Genomic DNA, 25,749 nt, shown 5'->3' with positions numbered 1-25,749 from the left:
CATGTGATAGCTACCCATGGAGAAAGTCTTCTGGACTGGAACTTTCTGTTTGGATTTGGAAGAGTATGTTCCTCTACTTTCAAAAAAAAATCATTAGGAAAAGGCATTAATTAGCACGGAGTAAATTGGAGAAGAGTTGAGACTAACACAAAGTCATTAAAACATTTAATGCATGTTAATTTTGTAGAATTATCATGAGAAATAAATCCTTAGGGATGAGTCTCTCAGCTAAGGAAGAACAAAAACTATTGACTCATTTGTAATGATGTTATTAATTTATCAATAATTCAGTACTTTTCACTGAGTTTCTTTAAAATTAAGGTTATGCATTTAAAAAGTAGATGGTACAGAGTTGAAAAAGAAATGGTCATTGCCTTCAAGGCACTTGTATTTTCTCAGAAGAAAAGTATATATATATATATGTATATATACATATATATATATATATTCAAACTCAAACATGTTTGTGTAATCATACTGTTCTTGTTCTTGGCAGCTCTCATTTAATTAAAGATGTTATTTCTACTTGAAACCTTCCCAAAGCTTTAAGTAGAATTAGCATCTTTAATTAAATGAGAGCTGCCAAGAACAAGGATAGTGTGATTGCACAAACGTGTTTGTGTTTGAATGTGACTCGATTGATTGTCTTATTTCTCAGGAGAAATAATCTCCCAGATAATCATGGGGTAGCATGCAACCCAGTCATATTTTCCCTTGTTGGTTTGGGCCTCTTATTTAGTGGTGTTATTATTTCATTATTTGATAAAATATATTTTATTTTTAGTATATATTTCTTTTTATAGGTTAATGATGCCTTTGCCCAAAGCATTAGTCTGTCAGCCACTGGATATTTTAGGTAAGGAATATTTATTTTTTTCCCAAAATTATTCTCTATATGAAATATTAGAATGTAGACTATGCTTATAATGATATAGGACTTTTCTTTTTACATTGTATGTTAAATATTTACATTTTATTTTTACTTTAGAGTATCCATTTTGTATATTTTCTCTTTTAAATTCTATTAAGTGGAGTGATATTTGATTTTCAGCAAAAGTATTACTGATGAAATATTGGCTATTTCAAGAAGAATCCTATTATTTTATACCTGTTATGTCAATGTTTTACATAAAAATTTGTTGTTTTCTCTGTAGAAAAGGATATTTAGTCAGAGTTTTTTGTTGTTGTTTAAGCATTTTTCAGTTGTTTCTGACTCCCTGTGACTCCTTTTGGGGTTTTCTTGGCAAGGATTTTTGACTGATTTTCTGTTTCCTTCTCCAACTCATGAGGAAACTGAGGCAAACAGGGTTAAGTGACATACCCAGGGTCACACAGCTAGTAAGTGTCTGAGGTCAGGTTTGCACTCAGGTCTTCCTGACTCCAGCTGGGCATTCTATCCACTGCACTACCTAGCTGTCCCTTTCAGTCAATTGGGAGGTCCTCATTCTCCCGGGGTAATAGAAGAGAAGATTTACTTTCCTTAGATCATCATATGAGGAACTGGCCCAGAGAGAACTCACACACACATGAATATATATATACACACTTTCGCAGAGAGGGATGAGTGAGTCAATCACTGGGCACTATATTGTCTAGGTTCCTCAGAGAACAGACTTCTTAGCTTTACACACATAGAGAGTGATCATTGGATTGTGAACCCCGAGAGGGTAAAGATAATTTTTTGCCTCTTTTGTATCCCCAGTGCTTAGCGTAGTGCCTTGTACATAATAGGTCCTGTCCCTAACAAATGTTTATTGACTGGATGATTGACTGACTACTTTGCAGTTAAGTCTCTAGCAAACTGGGAAGGGGACAGTGGGAATCCCCAGTACCACAAAGTCTCCAGGTAATGATTTACATAACATCATCTCTATACTACATCATCTTGACTGCTTTCAGGTAGAGAGGAGCACTTTTTCCTTTCTCCATTCTGTCTTGCACATTGCTACTAGATTAATCCTAAAGCAACTCTTTTTCTTAGAAATCGTGCCTGTCATTTCAGTGATCCAACAATTAATTTTAGCAGCAAAATTGGTCTTTTGACTCTCATACTCATGTCCATAAGTTTCCAATGATATACTTTTCTCTTATATGGTCTCTACCTAAATATAAATGATAGGTTCTGCTTCCAAGAGCCAAGATGGTGTAGTAAGAAGTAAGCTGCTCTTACCCTCCCTTATTGACCTCTAAAAGCCCAGAAAATATCACCCCAGTAAAAACCCTGGAACAAATGAGCCAGCAGAAAGATGGGGTGCAGCAGTCTTGTAGCCCAGGAAGCTTGAGGGATTAATGGGAAAGGCCCTCTCACTCTGGGGGAGGGGGAGCAGTACAGGATGGGAGGTGTCCCAGCAAGTCAGCTGCAAGCCCCACCTCAACAAGCCAGGAGGAGACCCTGAGTCTCAGGGTGTTGGAGCAGGCAAGCACCGACACCAAGACCCCTGAGTACCTCAGCACAGGCAGGGGAACCAGTAGACACTAGCTTGGAAAACCACCACATGCACTGGCATTTTCAAGTAGCCAAATCTCCTGCTGCTTCAGCACATATCTAGGAAGCACAACTCCACAAGGCACAGCTCCAGGCTGGAAGACATCTTCAAGCAGCCAAACATTTGAGTGCAAAGCCTGGGTGAGCAGGTGTCCCCCAGAGGCCAGACTTCCCACACCCTGAGAGCTCAATTCAGCATCAGGTAAGCTGCCAGACTTCCAGAGCCTCTAGCTGCTAGCACCTGAGGCCCTAGCACACAAAGTCAGTGCCTAGGTACTAGGTTCCTAGCACAAAAAGCTTGGGTCAGTGTCCCCTGCACTCCAGCAGGAGAGCTCAACTCTAAAACCAAGGAATTAGGCAAATACCATGAACAAAAAGCAGAAATGGACAATGACCATAGATTCTGGGGACAGGGAAGATCAAAGCACAAATTCAGAAGAGGACAACATTGTCAATATACCCACATCCAAAACCTCAAAGGGGAATATGAATTGCTCTCAAGCCCAAAAATCTTCTTGGGAGAGCTTAAAAGGATTTTAAAAGCCAAATAAGAGAGGTAGAAGAAAAATTGGGAAAACAAATGATAGGTATGCAGAAGAGGGTTAATAGCTTGGAAAAGGAAGGACAAAAATTAACTGTAGCAAACAAGTCCTTAAAAAGTAGAATTGGCCAAATGGAAAAGGAGGCACAAAAACTCGCTGAAGAGAACTCCTTAAAAAGTAAAATGGGCCAAATGGAAAAAGAGTTGTAAAATCTAATAGAAGAAAACAATTCCTTAAAAATTAGAATTGGGCAAGCGGAAGCTAATTACTCTATGAGATATCAAGTATCAGTCAAACAGAAACAAAAGAATGAAAAAATAGAAGAAAATGTAAAATATCTCATTGGTAAAGCAACTGACCTAGAAAATAGGTCCAGGAGAGACAATTTAAAAAATATTGGTCTACCTGAAACCATGATGAACAAAAGAGCCTGGACAGCATCTTTCAGGAAATCACCAAAGAAAACTGCCCTGAGGTCCTAGACACAGAAGGTAAAATAGTCATCGAAAGAATCCCAAACTGAAAACACCAAGGAACATTGTAGCCGAATTCCAAAATTACCAGGCCAAAGAGAAAATATTGCAAGCAGCCGGAAAAAAGCAATTTAAATATCATGGAACCACTATCAGGATTATGTAGGACCTTGCAGCTTCTACATTAAAAGATCAGAGGGTGTGGAATATGATATTCCATAAGGCAAAGGAGCTTGGATTATGACCAAGGATCAACTACCCAGTGAAATTGAACATAATCTTTCAGGGTAGGAGATGGACATTCAACAAAATCGGAGACTTCCAAGCCTTCTTGATGAAAAAACCAGAGCTCAACAGAAAATTTGATCTTCAAATACAAGACTCAAGAGAGGCATAAAAAGGTAAACAGGACAGAAAACATGTTATTAATAAGGGCAAACTGTTTACATCCCTACAAGGGAAGATGACCCTTGTAACTCTTGAGAACTATATTGCTATTATACCATTTTACAGGAGTATACGCAGAGGGCATGAGTATAAGTTGACTAAATATAAAAGATACCCTTCTCCCTCCTCCTAAGAATCCTTACCATATATGAAGATTATTAAGGCCACATTCAGTCTTATCTTCTCAAGAATAATTAATTAGTTCCTTTTCTATCCATGCTAAAACCAATTTCTCACCTTTAACCATATTTATTGCTTTCCTCTTCAAATTCTTTTAAATCATGTCTCTAGGTTTGGGAACATTTGAATATAGGTTCCCCCCCACCACCCCAAATGTTGAAGGGAAAGAGAATATATATGTTTTATGATCTGTACCTACTTCTCATTTATATTCCTCTTATGAAACCATGTTTAATTACAGTCGGTTCTGTAAGGTACCTTTAACAAATCTTGCTTTGTATTGACTTAAGCAAAGTAACCATTGAATATCTTTTGATGATAATATTCTTTGCCTATGCTGCTTGTAGCCAAATAATCATGGGATTTGCAACATATAAAGATCATAGTTTTAATGTTCAAAGGAGCCTTAGAGATCATCTGATCTACCCCCACCTCATCATTTTGCAGATGAGGAAACTGTGAAGCCCAGAGAAATTATGACTCACTCAAGGTCACATAGGTAGTGATGGAACAAGGATTTGAACCTAAGTATTCTGACTCCATAACCAATGTTCTTTGTATTCTGCAATACTGATTCAGAATCATTTAATGATCTTATTAGAATATGTGTATGTGTGTGTGTATACATACATATGTGTGTCCATTATGTAATATATGTGTTTATTTCAATATTAAGAAAAATATTTGGTCCATACCTGTGAGTTCATGGGCATGGAAAATTCTAAATATGAAAATTTCCTTCACTGATACATCATGCTTATTCATAGTCTTAAAAAGTTGTCTGGGGGTACTGAAAGATTAATTGATTTTCCTACAGTAACTGAGCTAATATATGACAAAGACAGAATTTGAACCCACATCTTCCTGACTCCAAGGCCAGACCTTTTCTCCACTATACCAGACCTTTTCTCCACTACCTCCCAGAAAACAAGTACTGCAATTGAGTGAATATAAAGAAAAAAAGAGGTGAATTTAGGCTACTGTTTAGCATTAGTTGGAGAAGTTTTGCTGTCCATTTCCTGCATGAATGGGAAGCAGGGAAAAGATCTGGGCAAAAGGGAACAGAATGGAAAATCTAGAAAACTTTCGGACTCCCCTACTCAGTTCATAGTGTGGTTTTGTTAATTTTGTTTGAATTGTTACTTCAATTTTACTTATATGTTTATAGGTAAGCTTAAAAACATTTCAAAGTCAATATAAATGATTTTTGGGGGTGATCATCTGTACCATGACTCTCCTTAACATGAATGGTCAATAAGTTTTTTTGGAATAGCACCGTCTTATCACTATCCAGTTGGATATAATGTTCATGTATCATCAGCTCGAAGACTGTCAGTCTATTAATCCACATTCATTATCTTAGTTTCCTCAATGGTAAAATGGGGATAAAAATAGCATTTACCTTCCAGGGTTATTGTAAGAATTAAATGATATCTGTAAAGAACTTATTTGTATATATTTAAAGCACTTAGCACAGTGTCTGATACTTAATAGGCACTTAATGAGTCCTCACTTCCCCCTTCACTTTGCCATAACCCACTCTCTCCTCAGCTCCCTATAATCACTACTGACTTGACCTATCTACTCTAACTATTCTCTCCAAGGTTACTAATGAGCTCTTGATTCCCAAATCCAGTACTTGTTCTCAGTCCTTATTCCATATGACCCTTATAGCTTTGGATCCTTCTTTTTTTTTTTTTCCTTTTCTTTTTTTGGTGAGGCAATCGGGCTTAAGTGACTTGCCCAGGGTCACACAGCTAGTAAATGTCAAATGTCTGAGGCTATATTTGACTCCTGACTCTAAGGCCAGAACTCTATTTACTGCACCACCCAGCTGCCCATGCTTTGGACACTTCTGAGCATACTTTGTCCTGGGTATGCTATGCTCCCTTATTGGTATACATGTTGCATCCTCCCAGTAGAATATAAGCTCTTTAAGGGTAGGACTGTTTCATTTTTGTGTTTGTGTCTTTATTACCTACTGTAGTTCCTTGAACACAATAGACATTTAATTAATACATGATTATTGAATTAAATTGAACCAGGGGCTACAAAGCAGACATGGACTGGGTGAAAGGAGAAGGTGATGTTTATCCATACTTTGTTTATGGAGCAGCCTGTTCTGAGGTTGAAGTTGACTGCTTAACAGGAGCACATAAGGTAAGGAGTGCATTTCATTTTGTCATCTTATTTGTTAAAATAAAGCTGAGTTTTTCAGACAAGAGTTCAGAAAGTTCATGTTACTTCTTTTTGTGCCCAAGGTAAGAGTTTTTTTTCTTCTAGAGCAACATTGGGTTGTCCAGTTCCTCCTAAATCTCCATTTTTTTTTCATTTAAGAAAGACACTGGGCATGCCAATTTCCTGAGGTGGATCACTCTATGTTAAGCCACATAAACTCTTTTCAGAAGTATAGCAGGGCAAAAAAGGAAATTACTTTCCAGATGATCATTTAGACTTCAATGAGCTTTCTTTCAATGGTCTTTATTCTAATCAAACTTTATTTTTCACCAGGACATAGTATAAATGTGGTGGCAATACTTTCCCAGTCTCCTTGTTTCAATGTTGAAATGATCACCCTCATTAATTTTGGTTTCACTTTGTTCTTTTTTCTACTTGCCCAGAAAACCAGAAATGACACTTCTTCAAGTAGGCAGCTTTGAGTATTCTACACATTGGGCAACTCGTGTAGACCTTAGAGTTTCTGGATTAATTATTTGTATATTCATTCATTCAATCAAATATTTATTAAGAACGTGCTGTGTACAGAGCATTTGGCTAGACATTTTGGGAAGTATAAATTTACAGAAAATATAGTTCCTGGCCTCAAGAAGCTTACATTTATTAGAGAATAAAACACAAGCATAGATAATAATAAATCCTAACGTTCTGACTTCCAGCATCAGAGGTAGATAGATATCTAAATAGATTTTTCTGGTAACATAGACAGTAACATAGACTATCACCCTGAGCGATAGTCATTTTGCTGAACTACAGAGTTAGCAACTGAGCAAACAAGCAGGAACATCTATGGGTCACAAGGTAAGGGTGTGGCAGTTGGCACATGCAATCAAGTACCTTCTATTTCTAGCCAAAGAGAAGGCAATATGGAGACTTTGATTTGGATTCTTCTGGCAAGTCAGTTAGCATGCATAAAGATATCAGGCCCTTGATATTTTTCTAGACTGTATGTTACAATTGTGCACAGCATCTTGGAGACACAAGCCTTAAGAGAAAGCAGAGTATTGATGAACTAAACATTAATTGAAAATTGGTGCTAAGACCCCGTGCCCTTTACTGAGAGTGTGGCTTTTTGCTATTAGACATATCCTTATGCCATGCTTTTGGATGAAACGAGGGGAAGTGAAATTCCATGAGCTGAATTTTGTAAAATTAAGTATAACACCTACTTATAAAAAGTATTCAGTATTACAAATAGATTTGGATAGGAGATTTTTTTTCAATCTCTGCTGAAACATTATATTTTGCATTGACATTAATCTTGTTTTCATACGTATAATATATATTTATATATAATTTTCCCCCAATTCCATGTTAAAAAATTTTTTAACATTTTTTTTAAGTCTTGAGTTCCAAATTCTATTCCTCCTTTTCTCCCTCTTTCCCTCACCCCCTCCCTGAGATAGTAGGCAATCAGATATGGGAATGATATTAATCTTGACTATGATAGAAACTTCCATACTCTTTCATTTCTTTAAAATAAATGTGAAAATTTAAACTAACAAAGTAGTTTAGTATTTTTCAGGATTTTTTCCAGAAGTATAACTTTTCTTTGGCTCTTTCGGTTCACCTTTATCTCTCCCCCCCAAGAAAGAAAATATTTATATTGCTTATTAATAATAAGCCTCCACTAAAATCCTACTGACAGATTATTGTGGTATAGAGGAGATACTGGGTTCTTTAAGTCTATCCAGTTGAGCCCAAGCATGTTTGGCACATCCTACCAAACTGGAAAGATTTTAAAGCTAGGTCTTGTGATAGATTGTGTGCTTATTGACTATGGACAAGCCCAAGATATATTTGGAAATGCTCAACACCAGAGGACAGCTCATGAAAACATTTCCTAATCTAGGGAGGGACCATGGTCTGCATATCTTGAGAGAGTTCCTACACTGATAAAATCACAGATCCTTGAACTATTGAAGTCATTGCTAAATATAGTTTACTGTTTAATATGTTAATTTTGTTTTCATACAGAACATCAGAACTGACATTGTCATGGATGCCAGCTTCAGCATTAATCCAGCTATAGATATAGGACAGGTATGAACACTCAGTGTTACATAGTGTCACTGAATTTTTTCATTAGTCTCATGCATATTAATCAAACAGTGGTTATGTAATGAGGGAACCTGAACTCTGCTTAATCAATTTTTCTTCTGTCTTCCCTTACAGGTCCTATTAATATGTTACTTTTGAGTCTAAATGTGACAGAATATTTGATCTTCCCCCCTCCCCTGCCCCACAATTATCTTATGCCTAAAAGTCTGGGAGAAGACTTGTTAAATGGCTTTGTCAATGCTACACTAAAGAAACTTAGTGGTGATTTTTTAATGCCATTAGCAAATATTAGTTTGTATAAGATGAATAACAACAAAGGGGTTTTTAAAATTTTCATTTCCGTACCCAGTGTATGTCTAGCTTAAAATGATCCTGTCTGCTGAAAACTTAATAAGAAGGTTTTGGAAACACTGCTCTCTCCTGGTTCTTTTCCTTTCTATCTGACCATTCCTCAGTCTCCTTTGCTAGGGTCCTCCAGGATTTTTTCTTGGACCCTCTTCTGTTCTCTCTTTACCCTCTCTCATTTGGTAATCTCATCAGTGTCTATGAGTTCAGTTATCACCTCTATGCAGATGATTCCCAAATCTAAATATCCAACTCCAATATCATTTCTAAAGTCTAGTCACATACCACCAATTGTCTTTTGAGTACACTGGCATCTCAGATTCAACATGCCTGAAACAGAACTCATGACCTTTATCTTTTAACACTCCTGTCTTGCCAACAAACTTTCTGTTACCACCGAGGATACATCCTCCCAGTTACCCAGATTTGCAAACTAGGTGTCATTCTTATCTCTTAAGAGTATTCATCCCATATTTCCAAATAGTTATCAGATCTTGCCATTTTTACTTTCTCAACATTTCTCTTATGTGTCCCCTTCTCTCTACGCATACGACCATCACCCTTGTACAGGCTGTCATCGCCTCTTGTTTTGAAAGCCTTTTTTTTTGTTTTGTTTTGTTTTATTTTAAATTTATTTTATTTTTAATTTTATGGAATAAAACAAGCATTTCTATAACATAGTATAATAAAAAAGATGAATGCACATGAAACTGCACAAATACTACATACAATTTCCTATTCCTTTTAAATATATAACAAAGTTATCATATAAATTTCTTTTTTTCCTCCTCTCCTCCCAGAGATGGTCACCATTAGACACAAATAGGTATATTATATATGTATATGTATGTATATATACATATATGTATATATGTAAATTTATTCTATACATGTTTTTATTTATCAGTTCTTTCTCTGGATATAGACCCCATTTTTCTTCATATGTCCTTTATAGTTAATTTAGGTATTTATAATAGTCAAAATAACTTATTCACTCAAAGTCATTCTTAAAACAATATTGCTGTTACGTATACAATGTTCTCTTGGTTCTGCTCATTTATTATTTGCTCTTTATTATTTATTATCTGCTTTTTATAATTTGTGCCAGTCTTTCCATGTTTTTCTAAGATTATCGAGCTCATCATTTCTTATAGCACAGTAGTATCCTATCACTTGGTCTCCCTACCTCAATTCTCCCCCCTCACTAATCCATACTTCACTCAGCTGCCAAAATGATTTTTATAAAGTGCAGGTCTGGCCGTGTCAATTTCCTATTCAATAAACTCTCAGGACTCTCTATGACATTCAGGATCAAATATAAAACGAAAGCCTTGAAAGCGGGGCCTTTTTCCTTTCTTTATATCTCCAGCACTTAATACAGTGTCTGGCATGTAGTAGGATCTTAAATTCTAGGTGAATTGAGTTGAGTAGTTTGGCATTTAAAGCCCTTCACAAGCTGGCTCCTTTGTTCCTTTCCAATCTTTCTGTATTTCAGTCCTCTCCATGTACTCTATAATACAGCTACCCTTCCTTACTCACACAATATTCTAGGCCTTTGCACTGGCTCTCCCCTATGTCTGGAAGGTTGTGCCTCTTCACCTTTGTTCCTACTCTCCCTGGCTTCCTTCAAGACTCAGCATACCTTCCATAGGAGGCCATTCCCAGTTGTGCTGCTGATCCCTTCCTTCCAATATCACTTTTCATTTACATTGTGTGTGTCTCTGTGGCTATAGCTATAAATATACACAAGACACATATATACACACATATATTATTTTTATTTGTATACTTACATAGTTATTTATATTTTATCTGTTCCACTTAGAATGTGGGCTTCTTTAGCATCAGGACTCTGTTTTAGCTTTTTTTTTTGTTTCTCCAGTGCTTAAGAAGGTACTGGGAACATAACAATTGCTTAATAACATTTATTGGCTAATTGTTTCAATCAGTTATGAAGTATTTTATCATGTATCTCATATATAATATACATACATATTTGTATATATACATACATATACATACACACATGTGGCATGAATTAATTGGTTTGATCCTGAAACTTTTCAGTTGTTTCTGGGTTTATCTGAATCAAAATGAAAAATAAACAAAAAAATTGGCTATAAAAACAGAAGAAGCAACTAAAACCATCTTTTGTGATAAAATGTTGATCAGTAGTCCCTTACTGACCAGCTGGCAACCTTAGCTGTACCTAAAGTTCTCAAGAAATCAATGCTATTGTGAATACTAATATATTTTTAAAGAAGTAACTCCCTGCCTCCCATGCCTGCAATAATCCATGCCTTCCCCAGTCACCTTAGCCAAACCCCAGGTCCTAATAACCTTGAGATTATCTGTTGTTATTTTATGATGTAGTTGCTCTGGTTCAAAAAACTGAAACTGAAATTTGGTACATTGCCATCAGGGAATTGTAGATGTCTTAGTCACTGGTTCCAAATTAGTATGTTCTCAAGCTGTGATCCTAAGGTAAATGTTTTACTTGACATTTAAATGAAGTACTCAGATCTAGCTCCCATCAATTTACAACAAGAAATTTTCCATAATAAGATATTTAATTCTATAAACGCGGAAGACCTTAGGATTTGGAGCTGAAAAGGACCTTAGATATTATCTAGTCCAACCTTCTCAGTTTTCAAATGAACAAATTAAGGCTTAGAGAAGTTGTGACTTTTCCCATGGTCAGACAGCTAATCAATAGTAAAGTCTAGATGAAAACCCAGGTCTTCAGACTCCAAATGCTGTGGTCTTCCCACTATAACACACTACCTTGTACCAAACTGTTCAACTTTTATTTTACTTCTCTTTTCTTTCTTGAAGAGCAAAAGAGAACAAAAAAGGGGTAATAGGGAGTAGAAACCCAAGATAAACATATAGATAATAAGAGAATAACTATTTCCTTTACTGAACTTGAGTCATTAGACACAAACGAACTACTCTAAGTAGAAGTAGTTCTTTTTTTTTCTTTTCTTCAATTTATTTCTTTATTTTAGTTTTTCACTTCCACAAGATTCTGAGCTCCAAATTTTCTCCCCATCTATCCCCCCCCCTCACCCCATGTTGGCCTGCATTCTGATTTCCCCTTCACCCCATCTATTCTCCCTTCTATTACCACACCCCCTTCCCTTATTCCCTTCCCCTTCTATTCTCCTGTAGGGTAAGATAGATTTCTATACCCTTTGCCTGTGTATCTTATTTCCCAGTTGCATGCAGAAAAATTTCTAACATTTGTTTATAAAACTTTGAGTTCCAAATTCTTTTCCCTCCTACTACCCTAATAATGAGAAAGGTCTCATGGGTTACAAATATAATTTTTCCATATAGGAATGTAAACAGTTCAACTTTAATAAGTCCATTATGATTTCTCTTTCTTGTTTACCTTTTCATGCTTTTCTTGAGTCTTGTATTTGAAAGTCCTGTCAGACTAACTCCTTTTCATTATTTTTTACACAGGATAATTAATCTTTGTTCCAGTTTAGTGAAAGGGCTTGGGAACTTTTAAGTGTCTTTATAGAATTCAGCCTTAAAAACAAAAGGCCGTTATTTGGTACATTTGAACATACTCCAGGGAAAGGTTAATTGAAATCTTCAAAGGTGGGAAAATGGTGGGTGTGACAGGATCATGAAGAGATAGTCACTACGGCAGCAAATGACACACTTCCAAAATTACAGCAGTATCTGACTCTCATAGTAGGGCAAAATCTAATACCTACACATCTTGGTGAAGAAAAAGAATGAAGGGACACAACTAGGGGTGTTGCCAGAGCATCAGGTACTATATCTTTGGACTACAGCAAAAGGAGGGAATTCATGATAGTACTGTGTATTATTGCCCATTAGGTATGGTTCTCGTTACCCCAAACTCTCACCACTTCTACTGAGTTTGATGGGCAGAACTCCTCTAGGCCTATTAATCACCATGGCATCAGGGCAGATCAGGGGTGCAAAAAAAAGAGTAGTGATTTTTTGGGGAAGTTGGAATCTCTAGCAGGAAACTCTGTTTGACTCTCAACTTTGAAGGCATAAACCTACCAGGGAAGCTAGAAGTTTCCAGCAAAGACGCATCTAAATATTGGATGGGGGGTGATAAGGGAGAGGTGCTTTTCTAGGCAGGAGGAAAAGGTATATCTAAAGCTGAGGTAGCTTATCAGGAGAAAGACTAGTTTTAGAAAAACTCAGAGAAACTGTCTAAACTACCATATTGGTAGATCAAGAGGATCCTGCATATATAGTTTACTTTAATGCTAACAAAACATTAGATGAAGTCTCTTGGTACTTTTTATGTTTGAGGTTATATATTAAGTAGATTCAGAACTCATTGGAGAAACATATTCAGAATTATTATTAATGATTCATTTTCATCTTGGAAAGAAACCTCTAGTAGAAGTTCAAAGGGATTTGTGCTTGGCCTTTGCTGTGTGAATTTTCATTTATCAATAACTTTGATAAAAGAATGCTTGTCTTGATTACTGAATTTTCAGCTGACGTAAAGCTGGCTGGCATAGTTAACACATTAGAAGATGAAAAGGATCCATCCAAATCTCAAAAAGTTAGAACATTGGACTGAATTGAATAAGAAAATATAAAAAGCAAACAAACAAACAAACAAACAAGGGCCTAGCCATGGTGGGGGAGAAAAGGCAGGGACTTTCCTGATCTCTCCACAGTTCCCCTATTTAGATAATGTCTCAAAACAAATTCTGGAGTCCTCAACTCTCAAAATGATGGGGCAAAACAATTTTCCAGCCCAAGATAACCCAGAAGGTTGGCAGGAAAGGTCTGTTGCACAAGGGTGAGAGAAGAGCAAACTCCAGCACAGGACTGTGCTCCAGCAAACAAGCAGCAGGCCATGGGAGTGACTGAGTCAGCTGTGGCAAAAGCAGCAGCTTCTGGAGCTCTCAGATCACAGATAGTAAGGGAGGTCAGACAACTGGTCAGAAGGTGATTACAGGGGTCCCTTTGCTAGCAATGGGTGCATGACTCTATTGCATTGCCCATACACTGATCTGGTTCACAGTCCTGGGTCACAGTTCCAGGATGAGGAGCATTAGCACACCAGAGCTTGTGGCCACAGGGGTGTGGGGACACTGGTCACAATTCCAGGGTAGAAAAGAGTGCTTGTGGATGCTCACAGATCAGAACATAGGCCAGGAGAGCAGTGATTACATTTCTCTTTATATCATACTACCTTGGAAGAACTGAAAACTTACAGGCCTCCAAAACTATCTCTGAGAGCAGCAGCAAGAAAGCCATGAAACTTGGGGTAGTGCCCCTGCCACCCCAAGAACAGAGACCCACTTTAACAGAGTTAAAATTCAAGAAATAGGCTAGAAAAATGAGTAAACAGCAACAACAAGAGAACCTTACTATAGAAACTTACTATGGTGACAGGGAAGATAAAAACAGAGACTCGGGAGAAGTCAAAATCAAAACTACAATATCCACATCCTCAAAGAAAAATGTGAATTGGTCTCAGGCCCAAAAAGAATTCCTGGAAGAACTAAAAAGGGATTTTAACAATCAAATAAAAGAGGTAAAGGAAAAATTGGGAAAAGAAATGAGAGTGATGCAAGAAGATCATGAAAAAAGGGTCAACAGCTTAGTAAAGGAGGCACAAAATATCCTAAAGAAAATAACACCTTAAAAAACAGAATAGGCCAAATGGTGAAAAGCGTGAAACTTTACTGAAGAGAACTACATAAAAAGCAGAATTGATTAAATGGAAAAAGAGGTATAAAAGTTCACCAGAGAAAATAATTCCTTAAATATTAGAATTTAGTGAGTGGAAGCTAATACTCTATGATATATCAAGAATCAATAAAATAAAGTCAAAGGAATGAAAAAAAGTAGAAGAAAATGTGAAATATCTCATCAGAAAAACTACTGACCTGGAAAAAAGATTGAGAAGATATAATTTAAGAATGACTGGATTACCTGAAAGCCATGACCAAAGAAAGAGGCTAGACATCGTATTTCAAGAAATTATCCAGGAAAACTGCCCTAATATCCTAGAATCAGAGGATAAAATAGAAATTAAAATAATCTGATCACTTCCTGAAAGAGATCCCAAAATGAAAACTCCCAGGAATATTATAGACAAATTCCAGAGCTCCCAAGTCAAAGGATAAATTCTTCAAGCAGTGAGACAGAAACCATTCAAATACTGCAGAGCCACAGTCAAGATGACACTTTAGAGCAGAGGTTCTTAATCTGGGGTCAACAGATGCCTGCTAGAGGTGAGTAGATGGATTTTAGAGATTCTGTGAACTTTAAATATTGTGGAGGCGCAGTCAAAATAACCCAGGATTTAGCAGCTTAAACATTAAAGGACTGGAGGACTTGGAATATGATAAACTGGAGAGCAAAGGAACTAGGATTACAACCAAGAATCACCCATCCAGCAAAACTGAGTGTAATCCTTCAGGGGGAAAATGAAATATTTCAATGAAATAGAGGACTTGGGCATTCCTGATAAAAAGACCAGAGCTGAATAGAAAATTTGGTTTTCAAATATAAGATTCAAGAGAAGCATAAAAAGGTAAGGAGGAAAGAGGAAATCATAAGAGATTCAATAAGGTTAAACTTCACATTCCTACATGGGAAGATGATACTTCTAACTTCTAAGAACTTTCTCATTATTAGGGCAGTTAGAAGGAGTATAGATAAACAGAGGACATGAGTATGAGTTGGATATGATGGAATGGGATGTAAGAAAAATAAAATTAAAGGGTAAGAAAGAAGAATACACTGGGAGAAGGGAAAAGGGAAAAGCAGAATGGGATAAATTATCTCACATAAAAGAGATGCAAAGAGCTTTTACAGTGGAAAGGAAGAAGAAAGTGGCAGGAGGATCACTAGAACCTCATTCTCATATGAATTGTCTCAAAGAGGAAATGACATATACACTCAATTGGGCAGAGAAATCTATTTCGCCGTATAGGAAAGTAGGATGGGAGGGGAAGAGGAGAAAGTTGTGCATCAGGGGGACTGATAGAAAAGAGGGAAGATTGAGGGAAGCAGTATTCAAAAGGAAAACACTTTTGAGGATGGACAGAGTGAAAGAAGAGAGTTAAATAAACAGGGAAAAGTAGGATGGAGGGAAATAACAATTAGTAATCATAACTGTGAAAAAAATTTACAGAAAGTTTCTTTGATAAAGGCCTTATTTTGTAAATATAAAGAATTAAGTTGAATTTATAAAAATAAGAGCCATTCCCCAATTAATAAATGGTCAAAAAATATGAATAGGCAGTTTTCAGATGAAGTAATCAAAGCTATCTTTAGAAATGCTTTAAGTCACTATTGATTAGAGAAATGTAAATTAAAACAACTCTGAAATACCACCTCACATCTATCGTATTGGCTAATATGACAGAAAATGAAAGTGATAAAAGTTAGAGGGGATGTAGGAAAATTGGGACACTAATATTGGTGGATTTGTGAACTGATCCAACCATTCTGGAGAGCAATCTGAAACTATGCCAAAAGGGTTATCAAACTGTGCATACCCTTTGATCAAGTACTACCACTTCTAGGTCTGTATCCCCCAGGAGATTTGAAAAAAAAAGGAAAAGGACCTATTTGTACAAAAATATTTATAGCAATTCTTTCTGTTGTAGCAAAGAATTGGAAATTGAAGGGATACTTATCAAATGGGGAATGGCTAAGCAAAGTGTGGTATATGATTGTGATAGAAAACTATTGTGCTATAAGAAATGATCAACAGGATGATTTCAGAAAAAAATATGGAAAGACTTACATGAAAAGTGAAGTGAGCAGAACCAGGAGAACATTGAATACAGTAACAGCAATGTTGATGATAATGAATTGTGAATGCCTTAGGTATTCTCAGTGATATGGTGATCTAAGACAATTCCAAAAAACTCATGAGGAAAAATGCTATCCACCTCTAGAGAAAGAACTGATGGAATCTGAATGCATATTGAAGCAGATTGAAGCACTTTCTATATTTTTTGTGCTTTTTTTTTTCTTTTTTGGTCTGTCTTCTTTCACAACATGACTATTATGTTTTGCCTGATCACTAATGTATAACTTCTATCAAACTGCTTAACAACTTGGGGGGTTGGAAGGGAGGAGAAGGAGAGAATTTGGAACTCAAATTTTTTTAAAAAATGAATGTCAAAAATCATCTTTATATGTCATTTGGAAAATAAAATATTATTTAAAAATAAAAATAAAAAAAAACAAACAAAACCTCCAAATCACCCAAACCCTTTCCAGGTACCATTCTAGGTGCTAGGACTATACAGACAAAAACAAAAATGCTTGTGATAAGAAACTTGTATAAATTATAATTACATTGTAATAGCAGGTGGTATTTAAAACACAAATATGTGTAGTCAAGGAAAAATTGAGAAGGAAGGATACGGCAAGTATAAAGAGAAAAGGTGAACCTTGAAGTATGGGTGAAAAGGACCATGTGCTTCCCCTGAGTATTCCTGCTAATAGACTAGCAGTCATATATCCTTTAAAGGCAACTAAAAAGTTCCACCATTATAATGATCTTTTTTACTGAATTCTTCCTTCATACCACATAAGACATTCATAGCTCCTTAATTATTTAAGTAGTTTTAGTAACCTACCTAAATTTGATCTTAAATTGTACTTTTCAGTTGACTCAATTGGATTTTAGGGGAGAAGAACAAGAAAATTGAGCTGGTAAAACTGCCATATTAGTTTTGTCCACCCCCCCACCCCTACTTACAGTTGATTGTAGAACAGAGCAGCCACCTCTACCTAACCCAGGATACAATAATAGCTAAGCCAACATTTCATTGTAATTCCCCCAAAAGAGAGGATGGTGCAAGGACAAAGAAAGAAAATAATTGAAAAGGAGTAGTAATATTTGAAAAAGAGTTGACTGCTAATATTAGAACGTTGTGATATATTTTATGATAATTCAGAATATTCTGAACACTTTCCAATTTTCTTCTGAAATAGTAAAATTTTAACTAGGAACATGAAATTCACAGGAATTTTGCTGTATTTAGCACTCTCTGGTACTAGTACTACTACTAGTGCAGGAGTAGCTGAGGTATAGAGTAAGTGGGAATTGGTTTGCAGTCAGAACGTCTAGGATGAAATCAAAGCTCTTTTTGTTTACTCTGATGTCTCAGGCAAGTTATTTAATAACTGACATGTGAGATACTTTAAGGTTTTTGAATACCTTCATATATTTTATTTCATTTGTCCTTTATGAACAACTCTGTGAGGTAGGTACTCTGGGCATTTCATTTGCACTTGAGGAAACTGAGACCCAGAGGAATTAACTGATTTGTCCATAATGATATAGCTAATAAATATCAGATATAGAATTTAAACCCATGTCCTTGATAGCTGTATGACTATACCCTTTCCTTTACATTGTGCTGTCATTTAAATGTTTTGAAGCTGGTTCTTCAACTATAAAATGTTTACCTCAAAGGGTTGTGAGAATCAAGCAAGATAATATATATATGTATATATATGTGCTATTATTTTAATGGAAGATACTATTATACTGTGTAAAATATCTATAAACCTTTATTCCAATGCCGAATTGTGGCATGGAGGCAATCCATGCTGTTGGGTGTATGGTAGCTTGGGCTAAGCTAGGAAGGATTTGAGTTAGGAGAGTCTCATCACTCTTTTGGCTATAAGGAGATGAATTTTTTTGTGACTATAGGGTGTGATCTAAAGTGACATCCTCAACTGCCTACTCTATGATTTTGAAATACAAAATATGTTTAAAAGTCCCATTCCAGTGTCCCACCATAATGTGGAGATTAACCTGACTTCTCCAAGGATCACCTAGAGTATCACAAATTCTGAATGGTCCTTGCAAACTGAAAGACTTCATGGATAGGTCCATTGATGGAGTATATTTTTAATACCTGTAGAACAGATTCACTAAATTCAAACAGCCATATTACTGGATTGGCCATGGGACAATGAATATTTTTGATCGTAGTAACTCAAAAAATTGCTAAGCAACTAAGGTATAGGAGGAAGTTACATCTTTGTGGGTGGAGGGAGAGCCCATGTGGACAAAAATCATGGATTCCTGAAGTGCATAAGTACTAAAATATTTAGTGAGGCCCATTTTTTCTTTTTTTTTCAGATTGAAGGTGCATTTACCCAAGGGGTTGGACTTTATACTTTGGAAGAACTGAAATACTCTCCTGAGGGAGTCCTGTACACCCGAAGCCCAAATGAATATAAGATTCCTTCAATCACTGACATCCCAGAGGAGCTTAATGTTTCCTTATTAACATCAACAAAAAACCCAATTGCAATCTACTCATCTAAGGTAAGCAACCATGACTTTAATTTATTTAAATCTAAAAATGTCTACTTAATGGATGAATCTAAACATAATTACTGTTACTTGTCATTGCTAAAGTGAATACAGAGATAGGGACTAACCCTATGATTCCCCTGGTATAGGGTACTCTACTTACAGTCTTAAGTTGCCTGGAGTACTGAAAAGTTCAGTGACTTGCCTAGAATGACACATATATTGTATGTCAGGGGTGGGACTTAAAGCTAGGTGTTCCTGGCCTCCAGATTTGCTCTCTATTTATTATGTCATGCTACCTTTCATACACATGGCATGTTAAAAGGCCCTAAAAGAAGGTTTCCCATGTGTTTGGTATATCTTCTGTGGGGAATTTCTGGGAGGGCATAGGCATAATGAGAAGGGATAAGTGGGTTTTGATCTAAATCTTAGATCACAGATCCTTTAAACTATGAATATGAGGAGGGAAAATTGCATTAGAATGATGTCAGTATATGTAGGAGTAGTTCAAAACTTAATGTCCTGATGATAGATCCGGAAGTTCTCTGTCAGTTAATCAATTAATTATTCAGCACCTCCTGTGTACCTTATTTGATCATCTTTGAAAAATAGTTTGTTTAATGGAGCTAATTCAAAAGATATACTTCTGGGAAAGACATACTTTTGTGTCCTTTAAGTTAAGAAATTTGGACAGGTATCCAATAATGAAAGATATGGTTGATTTTTGGCAACTAGGTGGCACAGGGGATAAAGTGCCCAAACTATAGTCAGGAGGACCAGAGTTCAAATGCGGCCTCAGACATTTACTAGTTATATAACTCTGGGCAAGTCACTTAACCCTATTTGCCTCAGTTTCCTCATCTATAAAATGAGCTGGAGAAGGAAATGGCAAACTACTCCAGTGTCTTTTCCAAGAAAACCCCGAATAGGTTCACAGAGAGTGAGATATGACTGAATTATTGAACATCAACAAATTGAATGTACACAGATACTTAGAATAGAATATAATTTTTTTGTGTGTGTGTGTGTGTGTGTGTGTGTGTGAGGCAATTGGGGTTAAATAACTTGCCCAGGGTCACACAGCTAGTAAGAGTCTGATCTGAGGCCAGATTTGAACTCAGGTTCTTCTGACTCCAGGCTTGGTGCTCTATCCACTGGAACACCTAACTGCCCCTTAGAATATGATTTAAAAAAAAAACAAAACTTAAAAAGAGAGAGATGGGAGACATTTGAAGGTGGCTTAATGGAAAAAGGTGAAATTTGAACTGGATTTTTAAGGATGGATAGGACTAAAAATAGGTAGTGGTGGCACTAAAGACTATCATTGGGTCAGAAAGGTATTTCAGGGCATAAAATTCAGGATAAGCACTAGTTCATAGAACACAGAACAATGCATCATCCAGTATATGGTTAGAATATATCAGTATGGGGGAATAGTATGAGATGAGGTAGACTGGAACCAGATCATGAAGGCCTTGAACTCCAATTATAGTGTACCCCACTCATTTAGTAGGCAATGGAGATTCACTGAAGGTTTTTCAGATGAGGAGTTTACATGATTATTATTTGTGACATTGCATTAGTAAGATTCATCTAGCAACAATATAAAAGACTAATTGGTTTGGATGGAGGAGATTGGAGGTAAAAAGACCAGGAGGGAGTCTTCACATAATAATCCAGGCAATAGATAATGAAGGTCTAACTTTAGAATAGCAGCAATAGGAATAAGATGTTTTGCAGTTGGAATAGATGATTAAGTGAGAAAGAGACAAAAATTAATGCCTGAAGTTCTAAATACAGGCGAATTAGAGAATTATAGTGATGGTAACAGAAAGGGGAGTCAAGCAAAAGATAAGTTTGTTGCAAATATGTTGAGTTTGAAGATATTGTTGGTGTACCTAGATAGAAATGGCCAGTAGGCAAATATGAATCTGCAATTTTACTCTCAGACAGGTATTTCATGTAGTCCTGTGATTTCAGTTATCACCTCTCTGGTATCTTCAGTTTTAGAGCTTTAATGATTACTTTCAAATATATTGCTAACCTCCATGGATTTCTTTTGAGCTCCAGATCATATCCAACTGTCTACTGGACATTTCTACCTGGATATTATGCTTCAATTTACTTAAATTCAGCATATCTAAAACAAACTCATCTACTTAACCTCAAAATCTGTTCCTATTCATGACTTCCTATGAAAAAAGTCAAAGAAGGGAACTTTGAAGTTTAGGGTCTTAAAGGTTGATCAGGGTAAGATCTAGGCCCTAATATTAACTACATTTTCATATGTTAATGCCCAGTCTTCCCATTTAAATGGAACATAGAATATTTTTTACTTACCTCTGTAACCTTGATAACTCAAAGCACAGTGACTTGCACATACTAGGTCCTCAATAAATACCTGTAAATTTGTTCAAGTTTTTTTGAAAGATTTGTCTTTTCTAAGTAGTATATTCCTATTTTTCTACAACAAGAACAAAACCTGAGACCTGTGGCAAGGGAAAAGTACCTTGAATTTGAAGGCAGGTGGTCTAGGCCCATTATTTCTGAGTTAGAAATTGAAGCAGGATATACTGCATGTAGGTCAAGGACAGAAGGAAAGATTCAATGTATGTAAAAATATGTATAGCAGCACTTTTTTGTAGTAGCAAAGAACTGGAAGGAATGTTGGATGCCCATTGATTGGGGAATGGCTTAACAAATCTTTTGTGATAGTAAGGGCATATTATTGAGCTGTAAGAAATGAGGAATATGAAGAATTCAGAGAAACTTTGGAAGAGTTATATGAACAGATAAAGAATGAAATAAGCAGAACTAAGAGAACAGTTTATGTGATTACCACACCTCTATAAGGGAGAACAACTGTAAAGGGCTTCAGAATTCTGATCAATGCAGTGACCAGTCTTGACTTCAGAAGACTAACAGTAAAGTATGCCTCCCACTTTTAAGCAGAGAGGTGATGGACTATGGTTCCAGAATGAGGCACATATGCGTTTATTTTCAAACATGGCCAATATGTTGTTTTATTTTGTTTAAATGTACTTTGTTATAGGGTAGGGTTCTATTGTCAGATAGGGTAGAAATGTATTGCAAAGGGACAATGATGTTTTAAAAGAGCATCAATAAAGTAGTTTTAAAAACTATTTTAAGTCTATGTGGGTTTCCTATACCAACCTTGAAAAGCTGTTAAGAAAATGATTACCTATGTTTATATATTGCTTGTTGTATTGTCTAAATATTGTTGGTTCTAGGTATGGATGTGAAACACCTTCCCCCCCTTCCCCCCCCGAACAACTGTGTTTTCTCTTAGGGCCTAGGTGAGTCGGGAATGTTCCTTGGATCATCTGTGTTCTTTGCTATACATGATGCTGTGACTGCAGCACGAAAAGAGAGAGGCCTGACTGAGACTTTTACAATGAGCAGCCCTGCAACCCCTGAGCTGATTAGAATGATTTGTGTGGATAAATTTACTGACCTGGTATGGAGCTCTTTTTTTTTTTTTTCTGTCTATGTATTCTTTGCAACTTCTTTCTCTTGTTATCAAAGCCTTCTCTGTGACTTCTCAGTTGGAAGAAGGAAAGCAGTAGGGGTTAGTGTCAAGCAGCCAGATACCTTTATTAGTGATTATGGGGAGGGAAGAAGAAGAAAACAAAACCATCAAACACAGACTTGTGTCTGGAATAGAAAGTTATGTTCCAAAAAGAAAAGGTTTTTCCCAAACCCTATTTGTCCATCAAAAGAGACGCCATGGTACAGGAGCAAGAACACTGGTCTTGGAGCCAAGAGATTTACATTTGAACCTTGGTTTCAATACTTATTAGCTATGTAACCTTGGGCAAGTCACAACCTCTGAAGCCAATGAGTTCACTCATCTCTTGAAATGGAATGATAATGCTTGCCTCACCTGCTTCAGATGGTGGTTATTAGGAGAGTGTCAACCTTAAAATGCCATGTAAATGTGAGCTATTAGTCGAGGTCCAAAACAAGTCCAGCTCCCTCCAGAAAAACCTTTCCCAATCCAACCCATAATGATCTTTCCTTCTCTGATCTATAGCCATTATCATTGGGCAATTGGTCAAACATTTAGTAAGCTCTTGCTATTGCCAGGTACTAGGCAAGATGATAGAATACAAAGATAAAAATGGAATAGTTCCTGCCTTCAAAAATTTATATTCTGTCACAAAAGCAATATGTGCATAAATAAATATATACAAAATAAATAAAAGATAGGCAGGGCATTAAAGCTGGGGGAATCAGGGTAGGCTTCATGTAGAAGGTGATTACTGGTCTGAGGTTTGGAGGAAGTTGCGTGGGAGGCAACCAGTGCAAAGGTGCTGATATGGGAGTTGGAGTATTATATGTGAGGGATAATAAAAAAGTCAGTTTGACTAGACTCGCTAGAGTAGTGAGGGAAGGCATGTATAACAAAATTAGAAAGGTAGGTTTAGGACAGTTTCTAAAGAGCTGTAAAAAAAAGTGAGATGAAGCATCTTACATTTGATCTTAGAGGCAATAGGGGGTCACTAGTGTTTACTGTAAAGAAAAGTGTCATGGTCAAACTTGCACTTTAGAAAAATCACCTTAGCAGTTCTATGGGAGAAGGAGTGAAAAGAGGTGAGATTTGATGTAGGGAAACCTATTAGCAGGATGTTATAATAGTCCAAGGCAGAGGTGATGATGATCTGAAATAGGGTGGTGGCCATGTAAGTATAGAGAGGGTGACAGATGCAAAGATATAGTGGAGATAGAAATGGCAGGATTTGGCAACAGATTGGATATATGGGATGAAGAAGAATGAGAAGTTGAGGATAATATTAAGGTGGTGAACCTAGTCTAATAGAAGGATAGTAGATTCCTCAACAACTAGAGAAGTTCAGAAGGAAGATGGATTTGAATGGAAGGATGATGATTCAGATTTGGACATGTTGAGTTCAGAATGCCTACAGAAAATCCAGTTCGAAATGTCCAAGAGACAGTTGGAGCTCAAGAGAGAAACTAGGACTAGGTATATAGATTTGGTAGTCATCCACATAGAGAAGATAATTAAAATGTTGGAGGCTAAAAATGAAATCACCAAGTGAGAATGTACAGAGAGAAGGGAAGAATACCTAGGGCAGAGCATTGTGGCACACTCCCAATTAAGGGCAGTGATATGGATGCTGAATCAACAAAGAAACAAAGAAGGAGCTGTCAAATAGGTAGGAGAACTATGAAAGCAATGACATGAAAACCCAGAGGAGAAAGAAAATCAAGGAAGAAAAGGCAAATAACAATGTCAGATGGTGCAGAGAGGTAGAGAAGGGTAAGAATTGAGAAAAGCCCAGGAGATTTGGAAATTAAGAGACGTTTGGTAACTTTTGAGAGAGTATTTTCAATTGAGCAAAGAGGTCATAAGTCAGATTGCAAACTGGTTTACCCAGTTAGGTTGTAAGCTCAATTAATAACTGTTGATTGAAAGGGTTTCCATTTCCAAAGCAGTCATCCCATGCCTTGGGTTTCTTTAGCTTTCCAAGCTCTCTAATTTTCCTTAGTTTTATTAACACTTCTCTCAAGGGCAGGAGGAAGAGTCCTGAGTCCCAGCCCAAGAGCAAAAGGGCACAAAAGAAAGGAAGAGAGGAAACACTATATATTGAAAGAGGAGAGCCACATGAAGGGGAAACTAGAAAAAGACAAATGAGATATTTTATGAGTAGATATGTAACAAAAAGTGACTTAACAGTAGCCACACAGTGCTTATTGGCAAAGAGTTAGGATATCCACTTATGTTACATAGGCAAAGACAAAGGCCATTGAAGGATTTGGTAGTGAGAGGACTAAGAAAGCATTCAGTACAGCTTTTTGAAGACACATACAGATTTATATGCTCTCTTTTATTATATACCAGCCAAAATTAGAAAGCTTTCATTATTTCTTGGAATCATAGATCCACATAGCTGGAAGGGACTTCAGAATCCACACCCCTCTCTTACATTTTGGAACTGATACCCAGAACCATTAAGTGTATTACCCAATGTCACCACACAGGGAGTATCAGAGATAAGATTTGAACCCAGGCCTTCTGACTCCAGATCAAGTGGTCTTTCCATTATGTCATTTTAGGGCATTTCCATATCATGCCATCCCAGCCAAAAGCTAGAATGTTGGGTGCTAAGAAAAGTATAAGCACAAGAAATCTCTGAATACAGTTGGGGCAAGACTGTCATTAGTAAAATTGATTTAACTCCTAAAATCATCCTCATGAAGCATGCTGAGGAAGATAATTCAACCACAGTTCAGAAAGAAGACAGTTATTTGGCGTTTGCTAAGAATGCTATACCCACCATAACTTCTTATGAAAAAGGTCACTAAAGACCTACTTAAGCCACTCACTTCATCCAGACCTGTTCTAATGGCTCATTATGAGTCTTTATTTTACCACCTACTAGATGGGCAACTCATTTGATATCTTCACATCTGATAGCTATTATGCCTGCCATAGCTGAAATGCCTCTTTAAAAAAAGGCTATAAAAATACATAATTTTTTTATTATTATTATTTCCCTTTGAGGTAAAATGTGGTGAAGTAAAATAAGCAGTGGACCTGAAATTAAAATCTTGATTCCATGACTAATAAATCTTAAAAAAATAATAACAATATTGAATATCTAGCATTTATATAGTACCTAC

At 36.5% G+C, this 25,749-nt stretch overlaps 1 protein-coding gene across 1 annotated transcript in view; it reads left to right on the top strand.

Annotated features, from left to right (window-relative positions):
- LOC114029987 (aldehyde oxidase 3-like) overlaps positions 1–25,749 on the top strand; it is a 119,004-nt gene that overhangs the window by 78,147 nt on the left and 15,108 nt on the right. Inside the window, exons 22-26 of the mRNA XM_027844644.1 lie at positions 804–856; positions 6,173–6,287; positions 8,343–8,408; positions 18,907–19,095; positions 22,394–22,561. Of these exons, the coding sequence (XP_027700445.1) occupies positions 804–856; positions 6,173–6,287; positions 8,343–8,408; positions 18,907–19,095; positions 22,394–22,561 (591 nt within the window). The remainder of the gene's footprint in view (positions 1–803; positions 857–6,172; positions 6,288–8,342; positions 8,409–18,906; positions 19,096–22,393; positions 22,562–25,749) is intronic.

Source organism: Vombatus ursinus, unplaced genomic scaffold (genome assembly GCF_900497805.2).
Source record: "Vombatus ursinus unplaced genomic scaffold, bare-nosed wombat genome assembly UNPS02005226.1, whole genome shotgun sequence".
In the NCBI taxonomy this organism is placed as follows: domain Eukaryota; kingdom Metazoa; phylum Chordata; class Mammalia; order Diprotodontia; family Vombatidae; genus Vombatus; species Vombatus ursinus.
This window is presented reverse-complemented; position numbering and strand designations above follow the sequence as displayed.